Genomic DNA, 27,470 nt, shown 5'->3' on the forward strand with positions numbered 1-27,470 from the left:
GTGTTATTTTTATTTTTATTAATACGTAGTTTACGTAGTACGTTGGATAATGAATAGTTTAAGAGTAAGAATTTAAACACTTTAAAAACAATAATTTCGTTAAATATTTTTATATTATAAAATTAAGTATTTGTGTAATTATTTTAATTTTTTATATATTTACTTTATAAGATAATATTATTTTTATATTATTAATTTAATTATAGTAATTAGACTAAATCTGTGTTATAATATTTTATTTTTACTTTTTCAATTAATAAAATAATTAATTTTTAATTTTTTTATTTTTTTGCAAATTAAAATCTTTCTTAGTTTATTAATAAATTTTTTAAGTACAACTCTCATAAGAGTTAATTGACTAACTTTCTATAATAAAATATATTTTTTATATAACTATTTGATATTTAGATATTACAATTAGATTACGCTTTTAATATTATATAAGTAAGTATTTGTTTAATTATTATATTTAATATATTTAATTAATTAACTAATATTAATTTAATTTCCTAAGTCCTTCTTAATTTATCACAATCTATCTTTTAGTTTTAAAATAAAAAAGTTAAGTAAAAATTATAAAAGTAAGATCTATCAAACTTTACATTGTGCACATTAACACAAACAAATACTTTTCATTGCACATTACATTACCACTCTCACACAAAAATTAATTCACTTTCATTTTTAGTTTCACTCGGCACAATTTTACATTGTGCACATTAACACAAACAAATACTTATCATTGCACGTTACATTACCACCCTCACACAAAAATTAATTCACTTTCAATTTTAGTTTCACTATGACAACCCCTCCTATGTATAGAGTATAGAAAGTACTTTCTGCCAGCTGCAAAGAAAACTGTACTATGAAGTTAACCAGTTCGTTTTATGAAGTTGGAACAGGGGGGACATGAACCTCTAAACTCCCTTCCAACATGGAGATAACACACTTGATTGTAGGACGAAGAGCAGGCTCGTCCTGAATGCACCACAAGGCCACGGATACCATCCTTTCCAACATCTTCTTATCTACTTCTTCTTCTCCCTTCAAAAGCTCCTTAAGATCTCCAGTCCTGAAGCACTTGTAAACCCATTCTGAAAGAATCATCTCGTCATCTGGAACATCAATGTCTACGTTTTTTCTGCAGCAGATGATCTCTAACAGAACCATGCCGAAGCTGTATACATCTGTCTTCACCGAAATGGGTGTGTTTTTATACCATTCGGGTGCCAAGTAGCCTCTCGTGCCTCTGATACCCGTAAAAGTTCTTGTTTGATCGGGCGTCAAGAGTTTTGCAAGTCCAAAATCGGAGACCTTTGCCGTCCAAGAGTCGTCTATCAGTATGTTCTGTGGTTTGATATCGCAGTGAATGATGTGAGGTTCACAGTCTTCATGGAGGTAGAGGATCCCCCGAGCCACATCTTGCGCAATTCGGACTCTTTCGTTCCAGTGCAAACGGGGTTGACCCTTGCAGAGGAAGTCTGCGAGGGAGCCATTGCTCATGTAATCATAAACCAGAAGCCTGGTTTTGCCTTCGTAACAAACACCCAGCAGTCGAATCAAGTTCCTGTGATGAGTCCTTCCAATCGATCTCATCTCCGTCAAGAACTCCCTCTCTCCTTCCTCGATGATTTTCTCTAATCTCTTCACTGCAATAAATTTTTCACCATTGAAGTCAAGAACCCCTTTATAGACAGCACCGAAGGCACCTCTCCCCACCTCTTCCTTGAATCCGCCGGTGGCTCTTGTGAGCTCATCATATGAAAAGGATCGCAGGGATACATCCTCGGTCAGGCCCAAACTTCCGTTGCCTGCGCCCATGAGTCTCCCATGCGTTGTACGACGACTTCGATGCCAAAGGAGGAAAGTAGCAGTGAAGCCGACAAGTGCGACTGCAACAATTACTCCACCCAAGATGACAAAAACCAGATGCAAGTCTTTCTTACTTCTGATTTCGCTTGAGCCATTCCTTGGATCTCCCAAATTGTAAGAGACGTTGCATGTTGACACCTTGATGAGAGTTAAATATCCAACACTATTACTTTGAACCTTTCCATATCTCAGAGGAAGTGACCGTTTCCGACAATTGTTTTCTCCATAGAAAGCAGCCTCACAGTACCTGTCCTCCAAACATGATTCAGTGCATTCTTGTTGAGTCGAATCTGGTCGAAAGGAGTAAACAGTATCAAGCCATCCCACATTTTCCAAAACCGTCACTGAGTCTCTCGAATCTCCACAACTTTGGCTAGTGATGTTCTTCACACAGCCACCAGAGCTGTCATTGGGATTAAGAAAACTGAAGCCAGGTAGGCAGTAGCAATTGAAGTGAGCACCCATAGAACCACAGTAGCTATTAAATCCACAAATACCTTTGACAATACACGGATCCATCTCAAATGGCCACTTCCCCACTACTGTTGGCCCACTGTTACTCGTGAAATTGTGAGAATACAGACGGAAGAAGCCATCGGCATCTAGTGTTGCACGATAAATAAGCTCTGCATCAGACGACCGAATTGTAGACATATTATATATAACGGAGCCACTGTAATTTACGAGTGACAAGAGGCCATCACTGGCGAGTATTAATTTCCGCTGAAGTCCTTGCGTGATGGTATTTGTTACGGTATTTGATGCCCAATAAGCGTGATAATATCTCTCGGGAGTTTGTGCAGGATAAAGAACAAGGTTCCCGTCCATCTGGAGCTTCAGCGTAAACTTCCCAGTTGAACGCTTACTCTCTGACACACTGGAGGCCAATTCATTCCCCGTGATCAAAATCTGATCTGCTACAATGGTGTCTGTTGGATAATAAAAACTCTCCCATATGATTTTAGAAATATTGGAACCGTAAACGACAAAGTTGCCTGTATCGAGCAATGAAGCTGAAGAAGCCGGTTCGCCTAACGACAAGAAAGTTATGTTTTGGTCGTGATCGGTGGTTAAGATGAGCTGACCGTCATAGCTCAGAACCAGTTGTGAATCGCCAGACATGGGTGGCTCATCCCGTTTTGCAGTCCATACAACGGTTTTTTTGGGCTTCGTCTGCAACCAGATTCCGACTCTGAAGCCACCACCTTCTGGGTAGAATCCAAAGGCAAAGCGACCGGAATCGGAAGGCCAATAAGTAGGATCTTTGGAGGCAAAGAGCTCGCAACCTAGGTTAATTCGGACGGATCTGCATTCTCCTGCAGCTGAAGAATTGGTGGCTATGAAGAGAAGAAGAAGCAAGCGTTGGAAAGCCATTAGCCAGGCAAGAACCTTTGGGTTCTTCATGAGTTCCATCGTATACGAGTTTGTGTGCACTGAACTTGACGACATTGAGACTAAAAATTCCTGAGTAGGCGGAATTCTCAGCTTGGTTATAGTACTGCTTGCCATTTGCCAGAGTCGAATTGAATCATTTGCGAAGACCTACGAGTCAGCAGTCTCTGATCGCTTTCTTTCCAGCTGCAAGTGTCGATTTATTTTTAAGAAGTAAACAACGGGAGCCTTGAAGTCGTCGTCCTATTATTCTCTATTCCGCGTTTCATCTCTTTTTACAGAAATTTTGTGAAACCGCGATGCTACCAAATCCGTTGGACTGAAAAGAATTTAGATGTAACAGTCAGGTGGCCGTCTGTTCCACACGGCATGGTCGTCAAGCTCCTTTTGACTGACCGTTTGATTAAATTGATTTCCTCGTTTTTCCTCGATGAATTAAGAATCGACTCCCGCTTTCAACAAAGTGTTGAATTACTGATAGCGATAGAAGCAGTTGCCATTAATTGTCCTTTGGATAAACACTAACTGTAGTTTCCTTTTCCTTTCTGCAGGCTTGTGACTGCTTTTTTCCCACTCATCTTCATTAACCCCGAGAGAGGGAGAGTTCGGATTACTTGTTCATATACTACCAAGAGAGCTAATTCCCTTCAACACAATTGGAAACCCAAATAATTACAGATCAAATAATAACTACTGATTTTTTAGACGAAGTTTTAGTTTAGTATCAGAATCGTCAAAGAGAAGAAAAACAAAGGCGGAGGGAAGAATGCCTAAAGACAGTCCGAAAGTTCCGTCTACTCTATGGTTGAAAGTTACAGCAATCGGCTGGAACAAGCGCTCCAGCCGATCTGAACCCATGATAACGGCAGTCCTGGTGGCGAGAGTGGAACGCGTAATTTGCTAGTCAAGAGTCTTTGGTCATTTACCCTCGAGCTGCAAGCATCGGTTGATGTTTCAGAAGAAAGCAACGGGGTCTTCTACTCTCTGTTCCTCGTTTCATCTCTCTCTCCGCATAACCCCCCTTACGATCATGCCCTTCTTTTGAAGAACTCCATGAACAGAAGAAATAAACGATACTAAAAGATTTAACTACCCATTCTAAACGATATTGTTACACTGGAATAAAATTGGTAAAGGAAGACGAGTAAGGGTATATTGGTAACTCCAAAATAAGACGAGTAAGAGGCTAGGGTCGTTACGGGTATTTCACACGAGCCTTGGATGCCTTCAGAGTCGTCCGAATCGTCAATAAAGAAAGAAAGAAAGAAAAGGAGAGGTGGCGGTGGAGCCACTTGTCAGTTTTTGAGTGATGATCGTATGGGAGGATTAGCTGGCGGCCTCATCTCACACTGGGTTGGCAGTACTTGCTTGGCTGCCTTGACACGTACGCTTTATTAAAGATTAAGAGAAAAACGTTGCTATGACCTCGCTCCAATTTCTTCGATCATTACATACGTTAACTATTTTTTTTATTCCTTAAGACTAGGGGTTATGGCCTAGGGTCTAGGGTTTAGGGTTTTCACCCCTAGTCTAAGGAATAAAAAAGCTAAAGTTTTCCTACTGTTGTACTAGAAAATTTTAAAAAAATATTAATCTGGTTTTTTACCAATTAGGGCATGTTAGTACGCAGTGTACGCTGGGAAAAATAGTTTGAAACCCACTAGTGCGCCCAGTAAGTGATGGGGAAAAGTGAAATACATCAGGCATAAAACGATGGTAAGTAAAATCCGAGGGGTCGAACTCGGATTTCACTTACCATCGTTCAAATACATCTCGCTGTCGGGGAGGAACCTCTGTCGAACGAGGTTTCGGATATTTTTTTTTTTCTCTCTCGCAACCTTCGGCTTCTCTTCTCTCTCGGCCTCCCTCTCCTCTCCCTCTCTACCTCCGTCGCAGAGCACGGGAGGCCGAGCCTATGCCATAGAGCCTCTCGGCCTCCCTCTCCTCTCCCTCTCTACCTTCGTCGCAGAGCACGGGAGGTCGAGCCTCTGCTGTAGAGCCTCTCGGCCTCCCTCTCAGCGTACCGTTGGAGCGTCGCCTCCGTCGCCGTTGCCCGCTGGCCCGTCGCCATAGTCTCCTACCGCTAAGGAAGACGACGCGCAGGAAGACGGTGGTTTAATTTTTTCTAAGTTAGGAAAAATTAAACCGTCGTAAAAATAATAATTTATATTTTTATTTATAAAATAATTATTTTTATTTATTTAATAAATTTATTTTATAATTACTATATTAATATATTTTAATTATCCCATTGCTATAATTAATTAAACCAATGGTTTTAAATTTTGTGACAATATATTATTAATTAATAATAAATAAAAATATATTATGTTATTGATAAATATATACTTATTTATTATATTAAATTAGTGGTTTTTAATGTTAAAACATATCTAATGTTATTAAAAAATAATTTATTTATTTATTATATTCACTTAAGTTATTTTTAATTAATTTATTTATTTTTAATATTTTATTTTAGTCGTACGTACTTAGAGGGAGTCTGCATTACAATCTGTAAGAACATCATATTATCAAGATTCTTTTAGTAATTCAAATGTGGCAAAGTTAGTGATTATTATGTTTTAATGTCACTAAATATTTTTTATGTTGTACTTTTGTATGAATAGATATAATTTTTTTTTATTAAAAAGGTGATCGAGTTATATTTGTATTATTTTTATTTCTATTATTACGATATTTGTGTAGTACGCTATGTAATGTGATATTTGTATAATTATTTTATATTTAGATATTACAAAATTAAAATTTGATTATAATTTTAATAATATAAAAGTAAACATTTGCTTAATTATTATATTTAATATATTTTATTTATTAACTAATATTAATTTAATTTTTGATAATCATATATATCAAAATATTTTATTTAATAAATAATCTATATACACTTTATACCACACTTTCCATTGTGTATATTAATACAAACAAATACTTTATACTATATTTTCTATTGCACCCACTAACACAAATAAGTATTTTACACTTTATACCTATATACTCTTTTATTTATAATATTTTTTCTTTATTTCTAGTGTAGTCATCTTCTTCGTTAACCCCGAGGGCGGGAGAGTTCGGATTACTTGTTCATATACTCCCAAGAGAGCTAATTCCCTTCAACGCAATTGGAAACCCAAATAATTACAGATCAAATAATAACTACTGATTTTTTAGACGAAAGTTTTTAGTTTAGTATCAGAATCGTCAAAAAGAAGAAAAACAAAGGCAGAGGGAAGAATGCCTAAAGACAGTCCGAAAGTTCCGTCTGCTCTATGGTTGAAAGTTACAGCAATCGGCTGAAACAAGCGCTTCAGCCGATCTGAACCCATGATAACGGCAGTCCTGGTGGCGAGAGTGGAACGCATAATTTGCTAGTCAAGATCCTTTGGGCATTTACCCTCGAGCTGCAAGAGTCGGTTGATGTTTCAGATGAAAGCAATGGGGGTCTTCTAATCTCTGTTCCTCGTTTCATCTCTCTCCGCATAATCCATGGAAACTGAAAAGAAGGGTCGCTAGGTAGACCAGACCATTTAGAGGCACCTGACCGGTAGCGGCGTGTTTTCCACACGACACGTTTGATTGACGATAATCTAAGTAGAAAGAAAAGGTCCCCCCAGCCTGTGATGGAGAGAGCTGGACCTGGTCAAAAGAGTATCACGTCGGGACGAAGGTGCAAAAGAAGCCTTTGATCATCTTGAAAATTATACTTCACCTTCAAAAGTTGAGATGAATTTGAATATTCAAACCCGACGAACAAGTTCGATGAAATTGATTCAGACATGTAGCCTCAGACCCTCTTTTCCCTCAAGATTCAAACTAACCAGAAAAAAATTATGCAGGAGAGAGGAGGATTGATGATTTCACATATCGTAGCTCTCAGATTCAAACTTCCCATTGAATTTAATTGAAGTGCATACTGTTTACAAGAGTTCTGTCCATGAGTTCACACGAGCCTTGGATGCCTTCAGGAAAATTCCCTTTGAACCCACGAATCAACAGGAACGATGTCCAGGAGAGCCAGGGACTGAAAGGGGAGACGCCACAAGAGAAACAAAAAAATCGAAATCCCTGATAAGTTTGCCTTCAATCGTTGATAAACGAGAGGAAGAAGGGCTTTTTCATCTCCAAGGGAGGCTCTTCCACATTTTGGTTAAGATGAGCTGACCGTCATAGGTTAGAACCAGTGGCGAACGGCCAAACATGGGTGGCTCATCCCATTTTGTAGTCCATACAACGGTTTTTTTGGGCTTCATCTGCAACCAGATTTCGACTCTGAAGCCACCACCTTCTGGGTAGAATCCAAAGGCAAAGCGATCGGAATCGGAAGGCCAACAAGTAGGATCTTTGGAGGCAAAGAGCTCACATCCCATGTTAATTGGGATGGATCTGCCTTAACCTGCAGCTGAAGAATTAGTGGCCATGAAGAGAAGAAGAACCAAACGTAGGAAAGCCATTAGCCAGGCAAGAACCTTTGGGTTCTTCATGAGTTCCATCGTATACGAGTTTGTGTGCACTGAAATTGGCGACATTGAGACTAAAAATTTCTGAGTATGCGGAATTCTTTGCTTGATTATAGTCGTGCTTGCCAGAGTCGAATTGACTCGTTCGCAAAGACCTACGAGTCAACAGTCTCTGATCCCTGTTATTCTCTATCCCGCGTTTCATCTCTTTTTATAGAAAATTTGTGAAACCGCGATGCTACCAAATCCGTTGGACTGAAAAGAAGGGTCGATATAGATAGACCATTTAGATGTAACAGTCCAATGACTGCCTCTTCCACACGGCATGGTCGTCAAGCTCCTTTTGACTGACAGTTTGATTAAATTGATTTCCTCGTTTTTCCTCGATGAATTAAGAATCGACTCCCGCTTTCAGCAAAATGTTGAATTGCTGTTAGCGATAGAAGCAATTACCATTAATTGTCCTTTGGATAAACACTAACTGTAGTTTCCTTTTCCTTTCTGCAGGCTTGTGATTGTGTTTTCCCACTCATCTTCTTGATCAACCCCGAAAGAGGGAGAGTTCGGATTACTTGTCCATATACTACCAAAAGAGCTAATTCCCTTCAACACAATTGGAAACGCAAAAAATTACAGATCAAACAAGAACTACTGATTTTTTAGACGAAGTTTTAGTTTAGTATCAAAATCGTCAAAGAGAAGAAAAACAAAGGCTAAGGGAAGAATGCCTGAAGACAGTCCGGAAGTTCAGGCACATAGAGTGGAGGAGAATTTGGGGATTCATGGGCGGGAGGAAATTTTTTGAGAAATGGGACCGGAGAAAACGGATAGGTTCCGTCTGCTCCGTATTAAACTAGCGTCATAAAAATAATAATTTATATTTTTTATTTATAAAATAATTATTTTTATTTATTCAAAATATTTATTTTATAATTACTATATTAAGTTAGTTTTTTAATAGTCATAATTAAAATATTATTAAAACAAGTATTTGATAAATTATTTTTGTTTAATTATCCCTTTGCTATAATTAATTAAACCAATGATTTTAAATTTTGTGATAATATATTTTTAATTAATAATACGTAAAAATATATTATGTTATTGATAAAATAATTTATTTATTTATTATATTATATTATTTTTTATTACCGTATTAAATTAGTGGTTTTTAATGTTAAAATATATCTTATGTTATTAAAAAATAATCTATTTTTTTATAAAATAATTGTTTTTATTTATAAATATATTCATTTTATAATAAATGTATTAAATTAGTAATTTAATAGTCATAATTAAAATATTGTTAAAATAAATATTGGATTAATTATCCCATTGCTATAATTAATCAAACCAATGGTTTCAAATTTTGTGACATATATTATTAATAATTAATAATATGTAAAAATATATATTATGTTATTGATAAAATAATATATTTATTATATTAATTTTTTATTACTATGTTGAATTAGTGGTTTTTAATGTTAAAATATATCTTATGTTATTAAAAAAATAATTTATTTCTTTATTATATTCGATTATGTTATTTTTTATTTTATTTAATTTTTTATAATTTATTCTAATCACACGTAATTATTATATTAATGTATAATAAACTGTAATCATTAAGTAATATAATATAGTATGTCATTAATTAGTTTATTAATATATTTTAATACTACACATTAAATCACTTATAAGTGTAGTAACCATGCTTATTTTGGTTAATTATCTGTTTACACATGTTCTATTTAAGTATATTACAAAAAAGTTACTCATTCTCTAGTTTATATCATATTTTTCATTTTGGGGCACAAATATTGGAATTTGTTTTCCAGTGCACTTGAACTCGTCTATACTAACACCCAAGGATGAGTTGAAGTTGAATCAATTCATTTAAGATGAATTAAAATCTTCACTTCATTTCAAGTTCATTGTGGACTAACCTCTCTACATAATGATATAGTTCATCAGACTTTTGAGAAGGCTTCCCATTTCATCATCTTTCTAATGTGTCTTTGCAGACACTTTGTTTGCTAAGTACTAATGGAAATGGCAAAGGTTAGGGGTGGCTCCTACTCCTTGCTTCTCCAACAATAGAAGTGGCCTAGGCTTTTTTCTAACTTATGCTCATGTAACTATTTATGTGACATTTCAAGGGTTCAATGTATCAACTTCTTTAGAATAATTATGCAGGAGAGAGCAGGATTGATGATTTCGTATATCGTAGCTGTCAAATTCAAACTTCCCATTGAATTTAATTGAATAGCATACTGTTTACAAGAAGTTTCTGCAAAACCTTCATAAAATTATTGTCGATGAAAATGCAATGAGGCTTAACAAACACCAAAAAGATGGCCTCAAAAATATTTATTTTATAATTACTATATTAATATATTTTAATTATCCCATTGCTATAATTAATTAAACCAATGGTTTTAAATTTTGTGACAATATATTATTAATTAATAATACATACTAATATATTATGTTATTGATAAATATATATATATTTATTATATTAAATTAGTGGTTTTTAATATTAAAACATATCATATGTTATTAAAAAATAATTTATTTATTTATTATATTCACATATGTTTTTATTTATTTATTTATTTATTTTTAATATTTTATTTTAGTCGCACGTACTCAGAGGGAGTCTGCAGTACAACCTGCAAGAGCATCATATTATCAAGATGTTTTAGCAATTTAGATGTGGCAAAATTATTGACTATTAAGTTTTAATGGCACTAAATATTTTTATGTTGTACTTTTGTATGAACAGATATAATTTTTTTCATTAAAAAGGTGATTGAGTTATATTTGTATTATTTTATTTTTATTATTACGAAATTTGTGTAGTACTCTATGTAGTATGATATTTGTATAATTATTTTATATTTAGATATTACAAAATTAAAATTTGATTACAATTTTAATATAAAAGTAAGCATTTGTTTAATTATTATATTTTATTTATGAACTAATATTAATTTAATTTTCTGATAGTCAGATATATCAAAATATTTTATTTAATAAATAATTTATATACACTTTACACCACACTTTCCATTGTGCACACTAACACAAACAAATACTTTATACTGCACTTTCCATTGCGCACACTAACACAAACAAGTATTTTACACTGCACTTTCCATTGTGCACACTAACTCAAACAACTACTTTACATTCCCTCTCACTTTCCCCAGGGAAAGTACTTTTCATTGTATTTCATTTCCCTATGCACTTACATTGTGCACTAACCCCCCCTTAGTATCCTTCATACCTCCACCTTTATCCTCTTTTATTTATAATACTTTTTCTTTATTTCTAGTGTAGTCATATACCCTAAAATTAATTTCCTACCATTTTAAGGTCGTACAAATACAAAAATAAGATTATACAATTTAATAAAGAAATATTTTGCAATAACTTTTTTTTCGTATGGCAACATAAAGGGTCCCAAAAATAAAAAAATGTGAATTCTCCATGTGAACTATCACCTAACAAACCATAAACTTATTTGTTAACAACCTAAACCAATCCATATGCATGCAGAGCCCTTTTTCCTATGACACAAAATTTTCTAACATTGCCAAGTGAACTACCAAGAAAGTCACAACGTGAGAGAATTTCTAGTATAGGGCTAAGTAATGGTTATTCTTCTCGGCAAAGACAATCTGGAAGAGCTGGTTCTTGGTGTTTAATCTGTTGCCTCATCTGCAAACAGGAAAATAAAACAAAATAATTGCAGGCTTCCTTGCTTTTGGATTTTCAGCTAAAAAGTTATATTGTATCATTTTCCTATATTCTACACTTTTGCTATAATTGAGGCTCTTGTTGTAGCATCAGGAATGGCTGTAGGAGGGATGATGTATTCCATTGTTTGATTTTAGTTTCTTAGTCTCACTGAACTTCATATCTGTTACTAAAGATCTTGCACAATAGAGGAAGCTCGTTGGAGAAAATTTTATTTCGGGACTTGAAAAAATAATTTTTTGGAGAAATAATACAGAGACATGGGAGCTAACTTAGATGTGATGCTTAGAATGCATATCCCATAAAACCATGTGTCAAGAACAGTTCCATCCTAAGAAAGAACTTATCATCCTAAAACCTTTTTTTTGATGAAATCCTAAGCTTGAGTTCTTCATAGTAGTCAATTGGCAGTAAAACCTTGAGATCAGCCAATAGTAGTTCACATAGTCTGGTCAAAGGTGTTTCAAGAGTCATGTAATCTATGGGGATTCTTATCCTTTCTTCCTTGAGACTTTAGGAACAAGGCTTCACAAAATCTCTCTCTCCCTCTTTCTCTCTGTCTCTCTCTATCTCTATCTCTCTCGTGTAAGAACTATATCACTTGAACAAATGTATTATATGAATGTCAAGCCAACCTTTACTCAATTGATCACATACTTTGAGTTGCGATATACAATTAACTTATGTTGAGATTATAGCACATTGTGTTAAGTGCAAACACTTGTACATGTGTTGAATCTGTATAATGGTAATATACAGTTTTGTGTCCTCTAATTCTTAATCCATCCCACATAGCCTGGTAATACACAGTTGTTTGGCATGCATGGTCTTATTTATGGCAATTTAATATTTTCTATATTTTATTTTTTAAAAAATGAAGTGAATTAACATCCTATTGCTTGAAATCAGGTGGAAGAATTATATTCATTGGACTTGCAGTAAATCTGGAAGAGCATTGTATTTTCATGATGTATTAGCAATTCAGAAGTGGCAAAATTATTGACTATTAGGTTTTAATGAATTTTTTTTTTTTTTTGTAATTTACAAGTAGAGCTGTATTTTTTTATATTAAATATTTGATTGAATTATATTTGTGATATTTTTATTTTTATTATTACATTGTTTACGTAGTACGTTGGATAATGAATAGTTTAAGAGTAAGAATTTAAACACTTTAGACACAATAATTTCATTAAATATTTAGATATTATAAAAGTAAGTATTTGTGTAATTATTTTAATTTTTTATATATTTAATTTATAAGATAATATTAATTTTATATTATTAATTTAATTATAATAATTAAACTAACTCAGTGTTATATTATTTTATTTTTACTCCTTTAAATAATAAAATAATTAATCTATTTTATTTTTATTTGTATTATTTTTTTGCAAGTTAAAATCTTTCTTAGTTTATTAATAAAATTTTTAAGTACAACTCTCATAAGAGTTAATTGACTAACTTTCTATAATAAAATATTTTTTTATATAACTATTTGATATTTAGATATTACAATTTGATTACGCTTTTAATATTATAGAAGTAAGTATTTGTTTAATTATTATATTTAATATATTGAATTAATTAGCTAATATTAATTTAATTTCCTAAGTCCTTCTTAATTTATCACAATCTATCTTTTAGTTTTAAAATAAAAAAGTTAAGTAAAAGTTATAAAAGTAAGATCCATCAAAAAATCTCACGGCCCACACTTTCCATTGTACACAATAACACAAACAAATACTTTTCATTGCACTTTACATTGCGACCATAACACAAAAATTAATTCACTTTCACTATTAGTTTCACTATTACTATCCACAACATTGAGTATAATAAGCCCTCAACACTCAATAACCCCTCCTATGTATAGAGTATAGAAAGTACTTTCTGCCAGATGCAAAGAAAACTCTACTTTGAAGTTAACCAGGTCGTTTTATGAAGTTGGAACAGGGGGAACATGAACCTCTGAACTCCCTTCCAACATGGAGATAATACACTTGATTGTAGGACGAAGAGCAGGTTCGTCCTGAATGCACCACAAGGCCACGGATACCATCCTTTCCAACATCTTCTTATCTACTTCTTCTTCTCCCTTCAAAAGCTCCTTAAGATCTCCAGTCCTGAAGCACTTGTAAACCCATTCTGAAAGAATCATCTCGTCATCTGGAACATTAATGTCTACGTTTTTTCTGCAGCAGATGATCTCTAACAGAACCACGCCGAAGCTGTATACATCTGTCTTCACCGAAATGGGTGTGTTTTTATACCATTCGGGTGCCAAGTAGCCTCTCGTGCCTCTGATACCCGTAAAGGTTCTTGTTTGTTCGGGCGTATCAAGAGTTTTGCAAGTCCAAAATCGGAGACCTTTGCCGTCCAAGAGTCGTCTATGAGTATGTTCTGTGGTTTGATATCGCAGTGAATGATGTGAGGTTCACAGTCTTCATGGAGGTAGAGGATCCCCCGAGCCACATCTTGCGCAATTCGGACTCTTTCGTTCCAGTGCAAACGGGGTTGACCCTTGAAGAGGAAGTCTGCGAGGGAGCCATTGCTCATGTAATCATAAACCAGAAGCCTGGTTTTGCCTTCGTAACAAACACCCAGCAGTCGAATCAAGTTCCTGTGATGGGTCCTTCCAATCGATCTCATCTCCGTCAAGAACTGCCTCTCTCCTTCCTCGATGATTTTCTCTAATCTCTTCACTGCAATAACTTTTTCACCATTGCAGCCAAGAATCCCTTTATAGACAGCACCGAAGCCACCTCTCCCCACCTCTTCCTTGAATCCGCCGGTGGCTCTTATGAGCTCATCATATGAAAAGGATCGCAGGGATACATCCTCGGTCAGGCCCAAACTTCCGTTGCCTGCGCCCATGAGTCTCCCATGCGTTGTACGACGACTTCGATGCCAAAGGAGGAAAGTAGCAGTGAGGCCGACAAGTGCGACTGCAACAATTACTCCACCCAAGATGACAAAAACCAGATGCAAGTCTTTCTTACTTCTGATTTCGCTTGAGCCATTCCTTGGATCTCCCAAATTGTAAGAGACGTTGCATGTTGACACCTTGATGAGAGTTAAATATCCAACACTATTACTTTGAACCTTTCCATATCTCAGAGGAAGTGACCGTTTCCGACAATTGTTTTCTCCATAGAAAGCAGCCTCACAGTACCTGTCCTCCAAACATGATTCAGTGCATTCTTGTTGAGTCGAATCTGGTCGAAAGGAGTAAACACTATCAAGCCATCCCACATTTTCCAAAACCGTCACTGAGTCTCTCGAAACTCCACAACTTTGGCTAGTGATGTTCTTCACACAGCCACCAGAGCTGTCATTGGGATTAAGAAAACTGAAGCCAGGTAGGCAGTAGCAATTGAAGTGCGCACCCATAGAACCACAGTAGCTATTAAATCCACAAATACCTTTGACAATACACGGATCCATCTCAAATGGCCACTTCCCCACTACTGTTGGCCCACCTATACTCGTGAAATTGTGAGAATACAGACGGAAGAAGCCATCGGCATCTAGTGTTGCACGATAAATAAGCTCTGCATCAGACGACCAAATTGTAGACATATTATATATAAGGGAGCCGCCGTAATTTACGAGTGACAAGAGGCCATCACTGGCGAGTATTAATTTCCGCTGAAGTCCTTGCGTGATGGTATTTGCTACGGTATTTGATGCCCAATAAGCGTTATAATATGTCTCGGGAGTTTGTGCAGGATAAAGAACAAGGTTCCCGTCCATCTGGAGCTTCAGCGTAAACTTCCCAGTTGAACGCTTACTCTCTGACACACTGGAGGCCAATTCATTCCCCGTGATCAAAATCTGATCTGCTACAATGGTGTCTGTTGGATAATCAAAACTCTCCCATATGATTTTAGAAATATTGGAACCGTAAACGACAAAGTTGCCTGTATCGAGCAATGAAGCTGAAGAAGCCGGTTCGCGTAACGACAAGAAATTTATGTTTTGGTCATGATCGGTGGTTAAGATGAGCTGACCGTCATAGCTCAGAACCAGTTGCGAATCGCCAGACATGGGTGGCTCATCCCGTTTTGCAGTCCATACAACGGTTTTTTTGGGCTTCGTCTGCAACCAGATTCCGACTCTGAAGCCACCACCTTCTGGGTAGAATCCAAAGGCAAAGCGACCGGAATCGGAAGGCCAATAAGTAGGATCTTTGGAGGCAAAGAGCTCACAACCTAGGTTAATTCGGACGGCTCTGCATTCTCCTGCAGCTGAAGAATTGGTGGCTATGAAGAGAAGAAGAAGCAAGTGTTGGAAAGCCATTAGCCAGGCAAGAACCTTTGGGTTCTTCATGAGTTCCATCGTATACGAGTTTGTGTGCACTGAACTTGACGACATTGAGACTAAAAATTCCTGAGTAGGCGGAATTCTCAGCTTGGTTATAGTACTGCTTGCCACTTGCCAGAGTCGAATTGAATCATTTGCGAAGGCCTACGAGTCAACAGTCTCTGATCGCTTTCTTTCCAGCTGCAAGTGTCGATTTATTTTTAAGAAGTAAACAACGGGAGCCTTGAAGTCGTCGTCCTATTATTCTCTATTCCGCGTTTCATCTCTTTTTACAGAAAATTTGTGAAACCGCGATGCTACCAAATCCGTTGGACTGAAAAGAAGGGTCGATATAGATAGAATATTTAGATGTAACAGTCAGGTGGCCGTCTCTTCCACACGGCATGGTCGTCAAATTCCTTTTGATTGACAGTTTGATTAAATTGATTTCCTCGTTTTTCCTCGATGAATTAAGAATCGACTCCCGCTTTCAGCAAAGTGTTGAATTACTGATAGCGATAGAAGCAGTTGCCATTAATTGTCCTTTGGATAAACACTAACTGTAGTTTCCTTTTCCTTTCTACAGGTTTGTGACTGCTTTTTTCCCACTCATCTTCTTCATTAATCCCGAGAGAGGGAGAGTTCGGATTACTTGTTCATATACTACCAAGAGAGCTAATTCCCTTCAACACAATTGGAAACCCAAATAATTACAGATCAAATAATAACTACTGATTTTTTAGACGAAGTTTTAGTTTAGTATCAGAATCGTCAAAGAGAAGAAAAACAAAGGCAGAGGGAAGAATGCCTAAAGACAGTCCGAAAGTTCCGTCTACTCTATGGTTGAAAGTTACAGCAATCGGCTGGAACAAGCGCTCCAGCCGATCTGAACCCATGATAACGGCAGTCCTGGTGGCGAGAGTGGAACGCATAATTTGCTAGTCAAGATCCTTTGGGCATTTACCCTCGAGCTGCAAGAGTCGGTTGATGTTTCAGATGAAAGCAATGGGGGTCTTCTAATCTCTGTTCCTCGTTTCATCTCTCTCCGCAAAATCCATGGAAACTGAAAAGAAGGGTCGCTAGGTAGACCAGACCATTTAGAGGCACCTGACCGGTAGCGGCGTGTTTTCCACACGACACGTTTGATTGACGATAATCTAAGTAGAAAGAAAAGGTCCCCCCAGCCTGTGATGGAGAGAGCTGGACCTGGTCAAAAGAGTATCACGTCGGGACGAAGGTGCAAAAGAAGCCTTTGATCATCTTGAAAATTATACTTCACCTTCAAAAGTTGAGATGAATTTGAATATTCAAACCCGACGAACAAGTTCGATGAAATTGATTCAGACATGTAGCCTCAGACCCTCTTTTCCCTCAAGATTCAAACTAACCAGAAAAAAATTATGCAGGAGAGAGGAGGATTGATGATTTCACATATCGTAGCTCTCAGATTCAAACTTCCCATTGAATTTAATTGAAGTGCATACTGTTTACAAGAGTTCTGTCCATGAGTTCACACGTGCCTTGGATGCCTTCAGGAAAATTCCCTTTGAACCCACGAATCAACTGGAACGATGTCCAGGAGAGCCAGGGACTGAAAGGGGAGACGCCACAAGAGAAACAAAAAAATCGAAATCCCTGATAAGTTTGCCTTCAATCGTTGATAAACGAGAGGAAGAAGGGCTTTTTCATCTCCAAGGGAGGCTCTTCCACATTTTGGTTAAGATGAGCTGACCGTCATAGGTTAGAACCAGTGGCGAACGGCCAAACATGGGTGGCTCATCCCATTTTGTAGTCCATACAACGGTTTTTTTGGGCTTCATCTGCAACCAGATTTCGACTCTGAAGCCACCACCTTCTGGGTAGAATCCAAAGGCAAAGCGATCGGAATCGGAAGGCCAACAAGTAGGATCTTTGGAGGCAAAGAGCTCACATCCCATGTTAATTGGGATGGATCTGCCTTAACCTGCAGCTGAAGAGTTAGTGGCCATGAAGAGAAGAAGAACCAAACGTAGGAAAGCCATTAGCCAGGCAAGAACCTTTGGGTTCTTCATGAGTTCCATCGTATACGAGTTTGTGTGCACTGAAATTGGCGACATTGAGACTAAAAATTTCTGAGTATGCGGAATTCTTTGCTTGATTATAGTCGTGCTTGCCAGAGTCGAATTGAATCGTTCGCAAAGACCTACGAGTCAACAGTCTCTGATCCCTGTTATTCTCTATCCCGCGTTTCATCTCTTTTTATAGAAAATTTGTGAAACCGCGATGCTACCAAATCTGTTGGACTGAAAAGAAGGGTCGATATAGATAGACCATTTAGATGTAACAGTCCAATGACTGCCTCTTCCACACGGCATGGTCGTCAAGCTCCTTTTGACTGACAGTTTGATTAAATTGATTTCCTCGTTTTTCCTCGATGAATTAAGAATCGACTCCCGCTTTCAGCAAAATGTTGAATTGCTGTTAGCGATAGAAGCAATTACCATTAATTGTCCTTTGGATAAACACTAACTGTAGTTTCCTTTTCCTTTCTGCAGGCTTGTGATTGTGTTTTCCCACTCATCTTCTTGATCAACCCCGAAAGAGGGAGAGTTCGGATTACTTGTCCATATACTACCAAAAGAACTAATTCCCTTCAACACAATTGGAAACGCAAAAAATTACAGATCAAACAAGAACTACTGATTTTTTAGACGAAGTTTTAGTTTAGTATCAAAATCGTCAAAGAGAAGAAAAACAAAGGCGAAGGGAAGAATGCCTGAAGACAGTCCGGAAGTTCAGGCACATAGAGTGGAGGAGAATTTGGGGATTCATGGGCGGGAGGAAATTTTTTGAGAAATGGGACCGGAGAAAACGGATAGGTTCCGTCTGCTCCACATTAGAGAAAAATCCATGTGCCTTTCTATGGTTGAAAGTTACAGCAATCGGCTGACAGAAGCCTTTGATTATCTTGAAAATTATACTTGTCTCTCTCTCTCTCTTGACCTCAGTGGCAGAGCACGGTAGGCCAAACCTCTGTCATGTGGAACCGTATTTGTATCACTCGGGCCAATCCTTGTATAAGGTCCTGTTGTGCCTCTCACTAATACCTCGAGGTTTTAGCGCAACTGGTTTCAACATGGTATCAGAGCATGTTGGTCCCGAGTTCGAATCCCACTCCCCCCGAAGGCCGTGAATTTGGCCACCGAATTTCCACGGGTATTTCCCGTGCGGGGGAGTGTGGAACCGTATTTATATCACTCGGGCCAATCCTTGTATAAGGTCCTGTTGCGCCTCTCACTAATACCTCGAGGTTTTAGCGCAACTGGTTTCAACATGTCATAGAGCCTCCCGGCCTCTCTTCTCCCTTTTGGCCTCCCTCTTGACGTATGGTCGGAGTGCTGCCTCCGTTGCCATTGCCCACTGGCCCGCCGTAGTCTCCCGCCGGCACTAAGGAAGACGATGTGTGCTGTGAGGATTAAACTAGCGTCATAAAAATAATAATTTATATTTTTTATTTATAAAATAATTATTTTTATTTATTCAAAATATTTATTTTATAATTACTATATTAAATTAGTTTTTTAATAGTCATAATTAAAATATTGTTAAAATAAATATTTGATAAAGTACTTTGGTTTAATTATCCCTTTGCTATAATTAATTAAACCAATGGTTTTAAATTTTGTGATAATATATTTTTAATTAATAATATGTAAAAAATATATTATGTTATTGATAAAATAATTTATTTATTATATATTTTTTTATTACTGTATTAAATTAGTGGTTTTTAATGTTAAAATATATCTTACGTTATTAAAAAATAATCTATATTTTTTATTTATAAAATATTTGTTTTTATTTATAAATATATTCATTTTATAATTAATGAATTAAATTAGTAATTTAATAGTCATAATTAAAATATTGTTAAAATAAATATTGGATTAATTATCCCATTCCTATAATTAATCAAACCAATGGTTTTAAATTTTGTGACATATATTATTATTAATTAATAATATGTAAAAATATATATTATGTTATTGATAAAATAATATATTTAATTATTTATTATATTAATTTTTTATTACTATATTGAATTAGTGGTTTTTAATGTTAAAATATATCTTATGTTATTAAAAAAATAATTTATTTATTTATTATATTCGCTTATGTTATTTTTTCTTTTATTTAATTTTTTATAATTTATTCTAATCACAAGTAATTATTATATTAATTTATAATAAACTGTAATCATTAAGTAATATAATATAGTATGTCATTAATTAGTTTATTAATATATTTTAATACTACACATTAAATCACTTATAAGTGTAGTAACCATGCTTATTTTGGTTAATTATCTGTTTAGACATATGTGCTATTTAAGTATATTACAAAAAAAGTTACTCATTCTCTTGTTTATATCATATTTTTCATTTTTGGGCACTAATATTGGAATTTGTTTTCCAATGTACTTGAACTCGTCTATACTAATACCCAAGGATGAGTTGAAGTTAAATCAATTCATTTAAGATGAATTAAAATCTTCACTTCATTTCAAGTTCATTGTGGACTAACCCCCCCTACGTAATGATATAGTTCATCTGACTTTTGAGAAGGCTTCCCATTTCATCATCTTTCTAATGTGTCTTTGCAGACACTTTGTTTGCTAAGTACTAATGGAAATGGCAAAGGTTAGGGGTGGCTCCTACTCCTTCTCCAACAATAGAAGTGGCCTAGGCTTTTTTCTAACTTATGCTCATGTAAATATTTATGTGACATTTCAAGGGTTCAATGTATCAACTTCTTTAGAATAATTATGCAGGAGAGAACAGGATTGATGATTTCTTATATCATAGCTGTCAAATTCAAACTTCCCATTGAATTTAATTGAATAACATACTGTTTACAAGAAGGTTCTGCAAAAACTTCATAAAATTATTGTCGATGAAAATGCAACGAGGCTTAACAAACACCAAAAAGATGGCCTCAAAAATAATGTTGAACTGGTTAACACAAGTTACATATAACCGGCTTTTCCATGCTTGAGGGGAGTTGCAAAAGTTGTTAAACCCATCTTCTTTACTCTTTCTCTTTCTCCCGTTTTTGCCAATCCTCCCACTTTTCTTGTGCTTGTTATTTTTAGCAATTTTATTCTTCAAGTACGAGATATGAGCAACTTTTTGTAGCCTCTTCTTTCCCACCTGCTCAGGATTCTTAAGCTCTGAAGGCACATTCACATTATGTACATAAGAATGCCAGGTTCATAGAGAATGTTGAGTTTAGTGTGAGTAGACAACCTCGAAACTTAATTTTTGAGGAGCATAGCAGTTTTCAACATGTTCCTATATATCTTCACATACATTGGTTGCGTTTCAAGATAATCATCGGGACTTGATTCCTCAACAACAACCAATAGTTGAAGAACTATATCATCATGAGGATATTTCTATCGATCTAGTTACTCAACATTATCAACCTGAAAATGTTGAAGTACTATTAACAAAATCTTCAAAAACTAGGAAACTTGACATTTCTTCAAAGTATGAAGTATACATTCAAGAATCTAACTTGGACATTGGTGTTGAAGATAATCCTATTATATTTTCATAGGTTGTGACTGGAAATAAATTCATATTATGGAATGATGCCATGAAAGAAGAGTTAGATTCAATGGCTAAATACCAAGTCTGGGATCTTGTTCAATTGCCTAAAGGGCAAAGAAGCCCTTGGTTTTAAGTGGGTTTTTAAAAACAAAAGAGACTCTTTAGGCGATATTAAAAGATATAAGGTAAAACTTGTAGCCAAAAGATTTACACAACAAGAAAGAATTGATTATCATGATACCTTCTCTCCTGTTTCAAAGAAGGATTCATTTTGGATAATCATGACAGTAGTAGCTCATTTTGATAAAGAGTTACATCAAATGGATGTGAGAACGGTTTTCCTCAATAGAGATCTAGAAGAAAAGGTTTACATGAAACAACCTGAAGGTTTTATTTCAGAGGGGAATGTTCACTTGGTTTGTAAGCTTACGAAATATATATATGTGGAATGAAACAAAACTCCCGTTAGTGGTATTTAAAATTCAATCATGTTATTTCTTCATTTGGCTTTATGAAAAATACCATGGATCGGTGTGTATACCATAAGGTTAGTAAGAGAAAAATAATTTTCTTAGTCTTATACGTAGATGATATTCTACTTGATTTAAGTGATTTAGGATTACTTCACGAGGTTAAAGATTTCTCTTGATGCAATTTGATATGAAAGATATGGGTGAAGTTTCTTATGTCATAGGCATAAAGATTGATAGAAGCAAATCCCAATGGACATTAGGATTGTCTCAAGAAACCTATATCAAAAAAATTTTAGAGAGATTTTGTATGAAGAATTGTTCATATGGTGTTGTATTTAATGTCAAAGGTGACAAATTAAGTTTGGAACAAGGTCCAAGAAATGCTTTATATAGGGAATAAATGAAAAATATTTTATATGCTTCCATGATTGGGAGTTTAATATATGCTCAGGTTTGCACAAGACAAGAAAGTCATGCGACACCTTCAAGGGATTAAAGACTACAAGCTTACGTATAGTCGATTTGATCATCTAGAAGTAATTGGATATCCATACATTGATTTTGTTGGCTGCCTCGACTTGAGAATATCAACATCGGGAAATGTTTTCTTATTAGTTGGAGGGGTCATTTTTTGGAGAAATGCAAAATAATTTTTAATTACTAGTTCTACCACATAAATAGAGTTTGTAGCAAGCGATATCACAAGTTTTTGGTTGAGTTCTTGAAATTATTGACACAATTTCCAAGTCATTGAAGATCTATTGCGATAATTCCGTTGTAGTGTTTTTGGTCAAGAACAATAAGAGCGAAAGTCATAGTAAACATATTGACATAAAGTATTTACCTATTCGAGAATGTGTCAAATCAAACAAAGTCGTTGTGTATCACATCAATATTAGATCAATGATTGTTGATTTGTTGACAAAAGGTCTACCACCCAATAAGGGACATGTTGAACATATGAGACTCAGTTCTACTAGGTAATTGAGATTCCCTTTATATTTGTATCGCATTTTTTGTCAATTGAAAAAACTCCATTACATTCATATTAGTCTTCTCTTATTTAGTTCTATACATAAAGTTTAGAGAATGACAATGTATGTTTACATTTGATGATCCTGAATAAGCATTTGGAAGTTTATTCATAAAGATAAATGCCACATATGGTTCTCATTTAAAAAGAGATAGTTGCATTGTAATACGTAGAAGGTAATACTTGTTCTAAATGACTTGGCGTCACGATTCAAGCAATTTAAATTCTTTTATCTAGGTATAATGATATAATGTTTATGGGATAAGAATGTATTAATATTAAATAATATATATTAAGTATTGAATGGGTAAAGTGGGAGAATATTAGACGTTTCCCTATTTGGCCCCTCATAAAAAATGATGCTAACAACTCACATGGAAGTCTTTTACTCCCCCACCACCACCACCAACTCCAATGGGGGAGGGACCCTAGCCCCCTTACTTTTTTCACCAATCAACGAGGGATCCCTCTCTCATTGTGGAAAATCTTTTTTTGTTGATCAGGGAAAGGACCCACCCTCCCATCCTTGGCATTGGGTCGTGTATCTCATGGTCTTACCTTACTAGAAATTTTTTGCAGCTCTAGTTGGAGATATAAATAAAAAATTTAGTTTTCCACTATTGAGATTTGTAATCTTGAGTTCACGGTTCATATGCATAAACACTAGCTATCTCAAAGAAACTTTGTTGTCACAAGAAAGAAATATCTTACAACCTTAAAAAATGGAGCAGACCTATGGGATTTTTCCATTTCAATGGTATTGGGAATTGAGAGTCTTCTATACATTTTCAACAAAATAAGATTGAAGATCAAAAAGATTTTTTTGCGAGCTAAAGTTACAAGCTCCAACTTGAGGGAGAATATTGGATTTACTTCTAAGATGGAACTCTTATATTAAGGATTTCTTAGCTGAGTTTTGCAGGCGCTGAGCTTTTATCATATTCATTGATGAACTTGATGCTGTTGGAGGAAAGTGTGGTTGAAGTTTCAATGATGAGAGAGGCTTCGATATTGTGTAAGAACTATGAGCAGTTGAAAACCACAGATCTGGTATATCTCTGTGAGCCTTTGAAGTGAGAACTGGAGACCAGCATCTGGTGATCTAAATTGTTCATCATGTGGGTTGTTGAAACCAGTTGCGCTAAAACCTCGAGGCTTTAGTGAGAGGCACAATAGGACCTTATACAAGGATTGGCCCGATCGATACAAATACGGTTCCACACTCCCCCGCATGGGGAATACCGGTGCAAAATCCGGTGGCCAAATTCACGGCCTTGGGGGGGGGCAGGATTCGAACTCGGGACCAACCTGCTCTGATACCATGTTGAAACCAGTTGCGCTAAAACCTCGAGGCTTTAGTGAGAGGCGCAGCAGGACCTTATACAAGGATTGGCCCGAGCGATACAAATACGGTTCCACATGGGTAAGTGGTATTTTCTCATACAAACTTTGTGCAATCGTAGAAGCATCAACCATATTCTATTCAATTAAACAACAAATCAGGTATCAGCTTTGCTCACCATCTTGTCGACACCTCTTCTACTGATTGCCGCGCTCAATCTTCTCTTTAACTCAATCTTCTCTTTAACTCCATCCTGCACATTCATAAAAGAGGAAACGAATTTACTGATCAGATACTACCATTTCACATGGGCATTTGTTTGTTTAAAAACTTATTTAACTGTGGCTAGCTTTTTTTGTAATTCTGAAACACAGTTTGCCCTATCTATACGATGCTTTACCTCATTAGTTGTCTGTCTAGTGATGACGAAGATAAGAGGCCTTCGTTTTCTTCAGCTCTTCTGAGAAGGTAAGGGATGACTTGCTCTTCAGGCTCAAAGGGCAAGTACTTGCTCACATTGAACCCTGCATCTCTCAACCCGTAGGAAAGACCATCTGCCATTCCTTTTAACTGAGCAAATTGCAGCCTTTGATTCCCCCTTCGAATTTTCAGTTCATCGACCTTGGCAGCTAGTACCTTTCCTGTTTGTGATCAGTTTCCATGTATGATGATTAGCAAATGATTGATGTTTAAATAACTATCAGATGTGTGTGGTGAGTTTGTACTCATCTGAACCGATGTTATGGGTGGCAAGCACGACTGAGCCATAGCCGCAGCGATCTTCTCAATCATCAAGGATGCGCAGTCATTGTAGCACGAGTGTGTTTCCTGGATGCTTGGATGTATGGGAGAAGCTGTTAGGGAATCCCCATGTTTGAAAAGTCAAGGGACATATAGGGAATTCTTTTGTTTCTTTATGAGGTTGGAGTGTGGAACACTCAACCTCATTAAACTCTTAACTTAGCTTTTATTTCTTCTCCCCCCTCCCGACGATTTGAAATCGCTGCGTGTTTTTCGACTGTTTGTGAGAAAACCAGAGAAACAGAAAAGGGATTTTTCCGTTGAAGCTCTTTGAAGGTTTATTTTTCAGAGAGAGTGAGAAAGCTTCGTGCTTCGAATTTGTACGACCGATACAGTGAGAAATCACTTCCTTTCTAGCCGAGACGTTGCTGCAGAAATAATCTCTGCTTGCCGTCGTTGTGCTGCTCTGGCGTTGCGTGATTCCTCTCGTTGGGCGTCTCTATCCTCAGTGTAGAGTGAAAGAGACCAGAGAAGGAAGAAGGGCGTTGTATCCTCAGTGTAGAGGAAGAGAGCGAAGGAGAAGAAGAAGGAACGTCTCCGTAGAGGCGTTGACTGGTTTGTTTTATTACTGACCGTGTGCTGTTTGTTTCGTGTTGTTTCTGACCGGTGCTATTTGGGCGTCGGCGAGTCTTAGGTCTTCATACAGGTTACATTGTTCCTTCTTTTACAGATCTGTATTTATTTATCTACAGTGGTAAATTAATGTACGGATTGTATGGATAGGAAATTGTAAACATTGAACGATATTCCCTATTAAAGAATTATCATTAGCAGTTGTGGACGTAGCCCGATTTGGGTGAACCACGTTAAATCTGTGTATTTAATTTTGCTCCCTAGATATAATTTGATCTGTATAATCCTATCAGAAGTGACACCTAAAGAAGAAGCAACTTGAGTTTCTCGAGTGATATAAGCCCCTCTCATAAGCTTAAACCCCATAGAAGCTCCCATACTCTCCGCAACTTCAGTAGCTTGAACTAATCTCTCTTTGGCATCCCTCAAGTACGCCTGAATCATTCCATAAACAATTGGGTTTTCTTCTTCGTTGAACCGTATTGCAGCTGAGTAGGTTAAGTAATCAATGGCTGGCTGGATCGATGTGTGCTCGGCGTCGACTAGTAAGGGATGATTCTTTTTTATGCATTTTTGGCTTAAGGTGGAGAGTCTCTGGTGGGCTGATTGGAGGTCTTGCTCTTCGGCTTCTGTAAGAGGGTCTGGTTTGGACTGAGTATTGTAGAGTGGGCTAGAAGACGAGAGAATTGGCAACGAATCGATCTTCCATGGAGGTCGAAAATTGGGTCTGGTTTGGACTGAGTGTTGTAGAGTGGGCTAGAAGACGAGAGAATTGGCAACGAATCGATCTTCCATGGAAGGTCGAAAAATGGGTCTTTCTGATGCCATCGTAGCAGATGGCTTACCCGTTCCAGAAGGGAAATTGGGCAAATTGCAGATATCTTCACGCAACCGAAGCTCACCTGATTGCGAGCAAAAAATCTGTTCTCACCAATAAATAAGTTATTTCTTTGTAACTAATTAATATCAAGTGGCAATCAACCAACTGCGTGTAACCATCTCTCCCCTCTCAAGTGTCGATCTGCTCAAAATCTTCTAAAAAGTTTCGTGGAATATTAATCTCTTCAAACTGAAAATTGAAGAGACTCCGCCCATTCTAGAACAAAACCATGGGCGTTTACGAGTATAGGACCGTTTACGAGCCCAATTATTAAGTTTGTGTCCTTCTCTAGGCTTGCACTTGTATCGCCGCTTTTGACAAAACGACGAATCACGCGGAAGTTACCATTACTTCCAAATCAGAGAAACCAGAATCTTGGCATTTGAAGCACCCAATCAGATTCCCCTCTCTCTTTCCGCAAGAACTCCGATACCTTCCGTGTCCAATCACCATTGTTCACTTCAAGTGCAGCTTTCGCAGGAAAAAAACGAAAGAAGTGGAGGAAGAAAAAAGTAATATAAACTGTAGAAAGTCGAACCTTGCAAACGTGAAATTCTTCCAAGAAAATGAAATTAATTCAAGGAAATTTCACTATATTTGGAATAAAACTGATACGACGAAGAAGAAGAAGAAGAAGTGAAAGAGAATTACGAAACTGATCTCTTACAGAATTCGCCGGAAGCATCGAAGCCATTTCAACAGTCCGCAAAAAATCCTCAAGTTAGTATCGCAGCCAGAGTCATCGACCGAGTCTTTCAATCCATAGCCGCTAATCCCTCTCAGGCCGTCCTGCCGATTCTCTGTTCATTACTCCGCTGCCTATCCGTAACATTAAAGGAAGAGCTCCATTAACTGCTGCTGTAACGTTAAGGAAGTAAACAACCAATCACGGGGAGATTATTTCTGCTCTTAAGGGCCTCAATATGGAACATAAATTAATCATTTTTTAAAGATAC

General features: G+C 36.4%; 1 protein-coding gene and 2 pseudogenes across 1 annotated transcript; all 3 read right to left on the bottom strand.

Annotated features, from left to right (window-relative positions):
• Nucleotides 1-767: 767 nt before the first annotated feature.
• LOC137940382 (G-type lectin S-receptor-like serine/threonine-protein kinase LECRK3) lies at nt 768-3,412 on the bottom strand. Its single transcript, XM_068785414.1, has one exon. The coding sequence runs from the start codon at nt 3,286-3,288 to the stop codon at nt 889-891; it is 2,400 nt and encodes a 799-aa protein (XP_068641515.1). The 5' UTR covers nt 3,289-3,412; the 3' UTR covers nt 768-888.
• A 9,939-nt stretch (nt 3,413-13,351) lies between these two features.
• Nucleotides 13,352-15,818, bottom strand: LOC137940802 (G-type lectin S-receptor-like serine/threonine-protein kinase LECRK3; annotated as a pseudogene).
• A 7,319-nt stretch (nt 15,819-23,137) lies between these two features.
• On the bottom strand, nt 23,138-27,446 carry LOC137940803 (proline dehydrogenase 1, mitochondrial-like; annotated as a pseudogene).
• Nucleotides 27,447-27,470: the final 24 nt, after the last annotated feature.

Source organism: Aristolochia californica, unplaced genomic scaffold (genome assembly GCF_029961685.1).
Source record: "Aristolochia californica isolate CCGP_79_NKW_82.1479 unplaced genomic scaffold, dmAriCali1.0.hap1 SCAF_9, whole genome shotgun sequence".
Lineage (NCBI taxonomy): Eukaryota > Viridiplantae > Streptophyta > Magnoliopsida > Piperales > Aristolochiaceae > Aristolochia > Aristolochia californica.

What these genes read in the sequence shown, in the direction of transcription:
- LOC137940382 (XM_068785414.1), bottom strand. Translation starts at nt 3,288, where the DNA reads ATGGAACTCATGAAGAACCCAAAGGTTCTTGCCTGGCTAATGGCTTTC.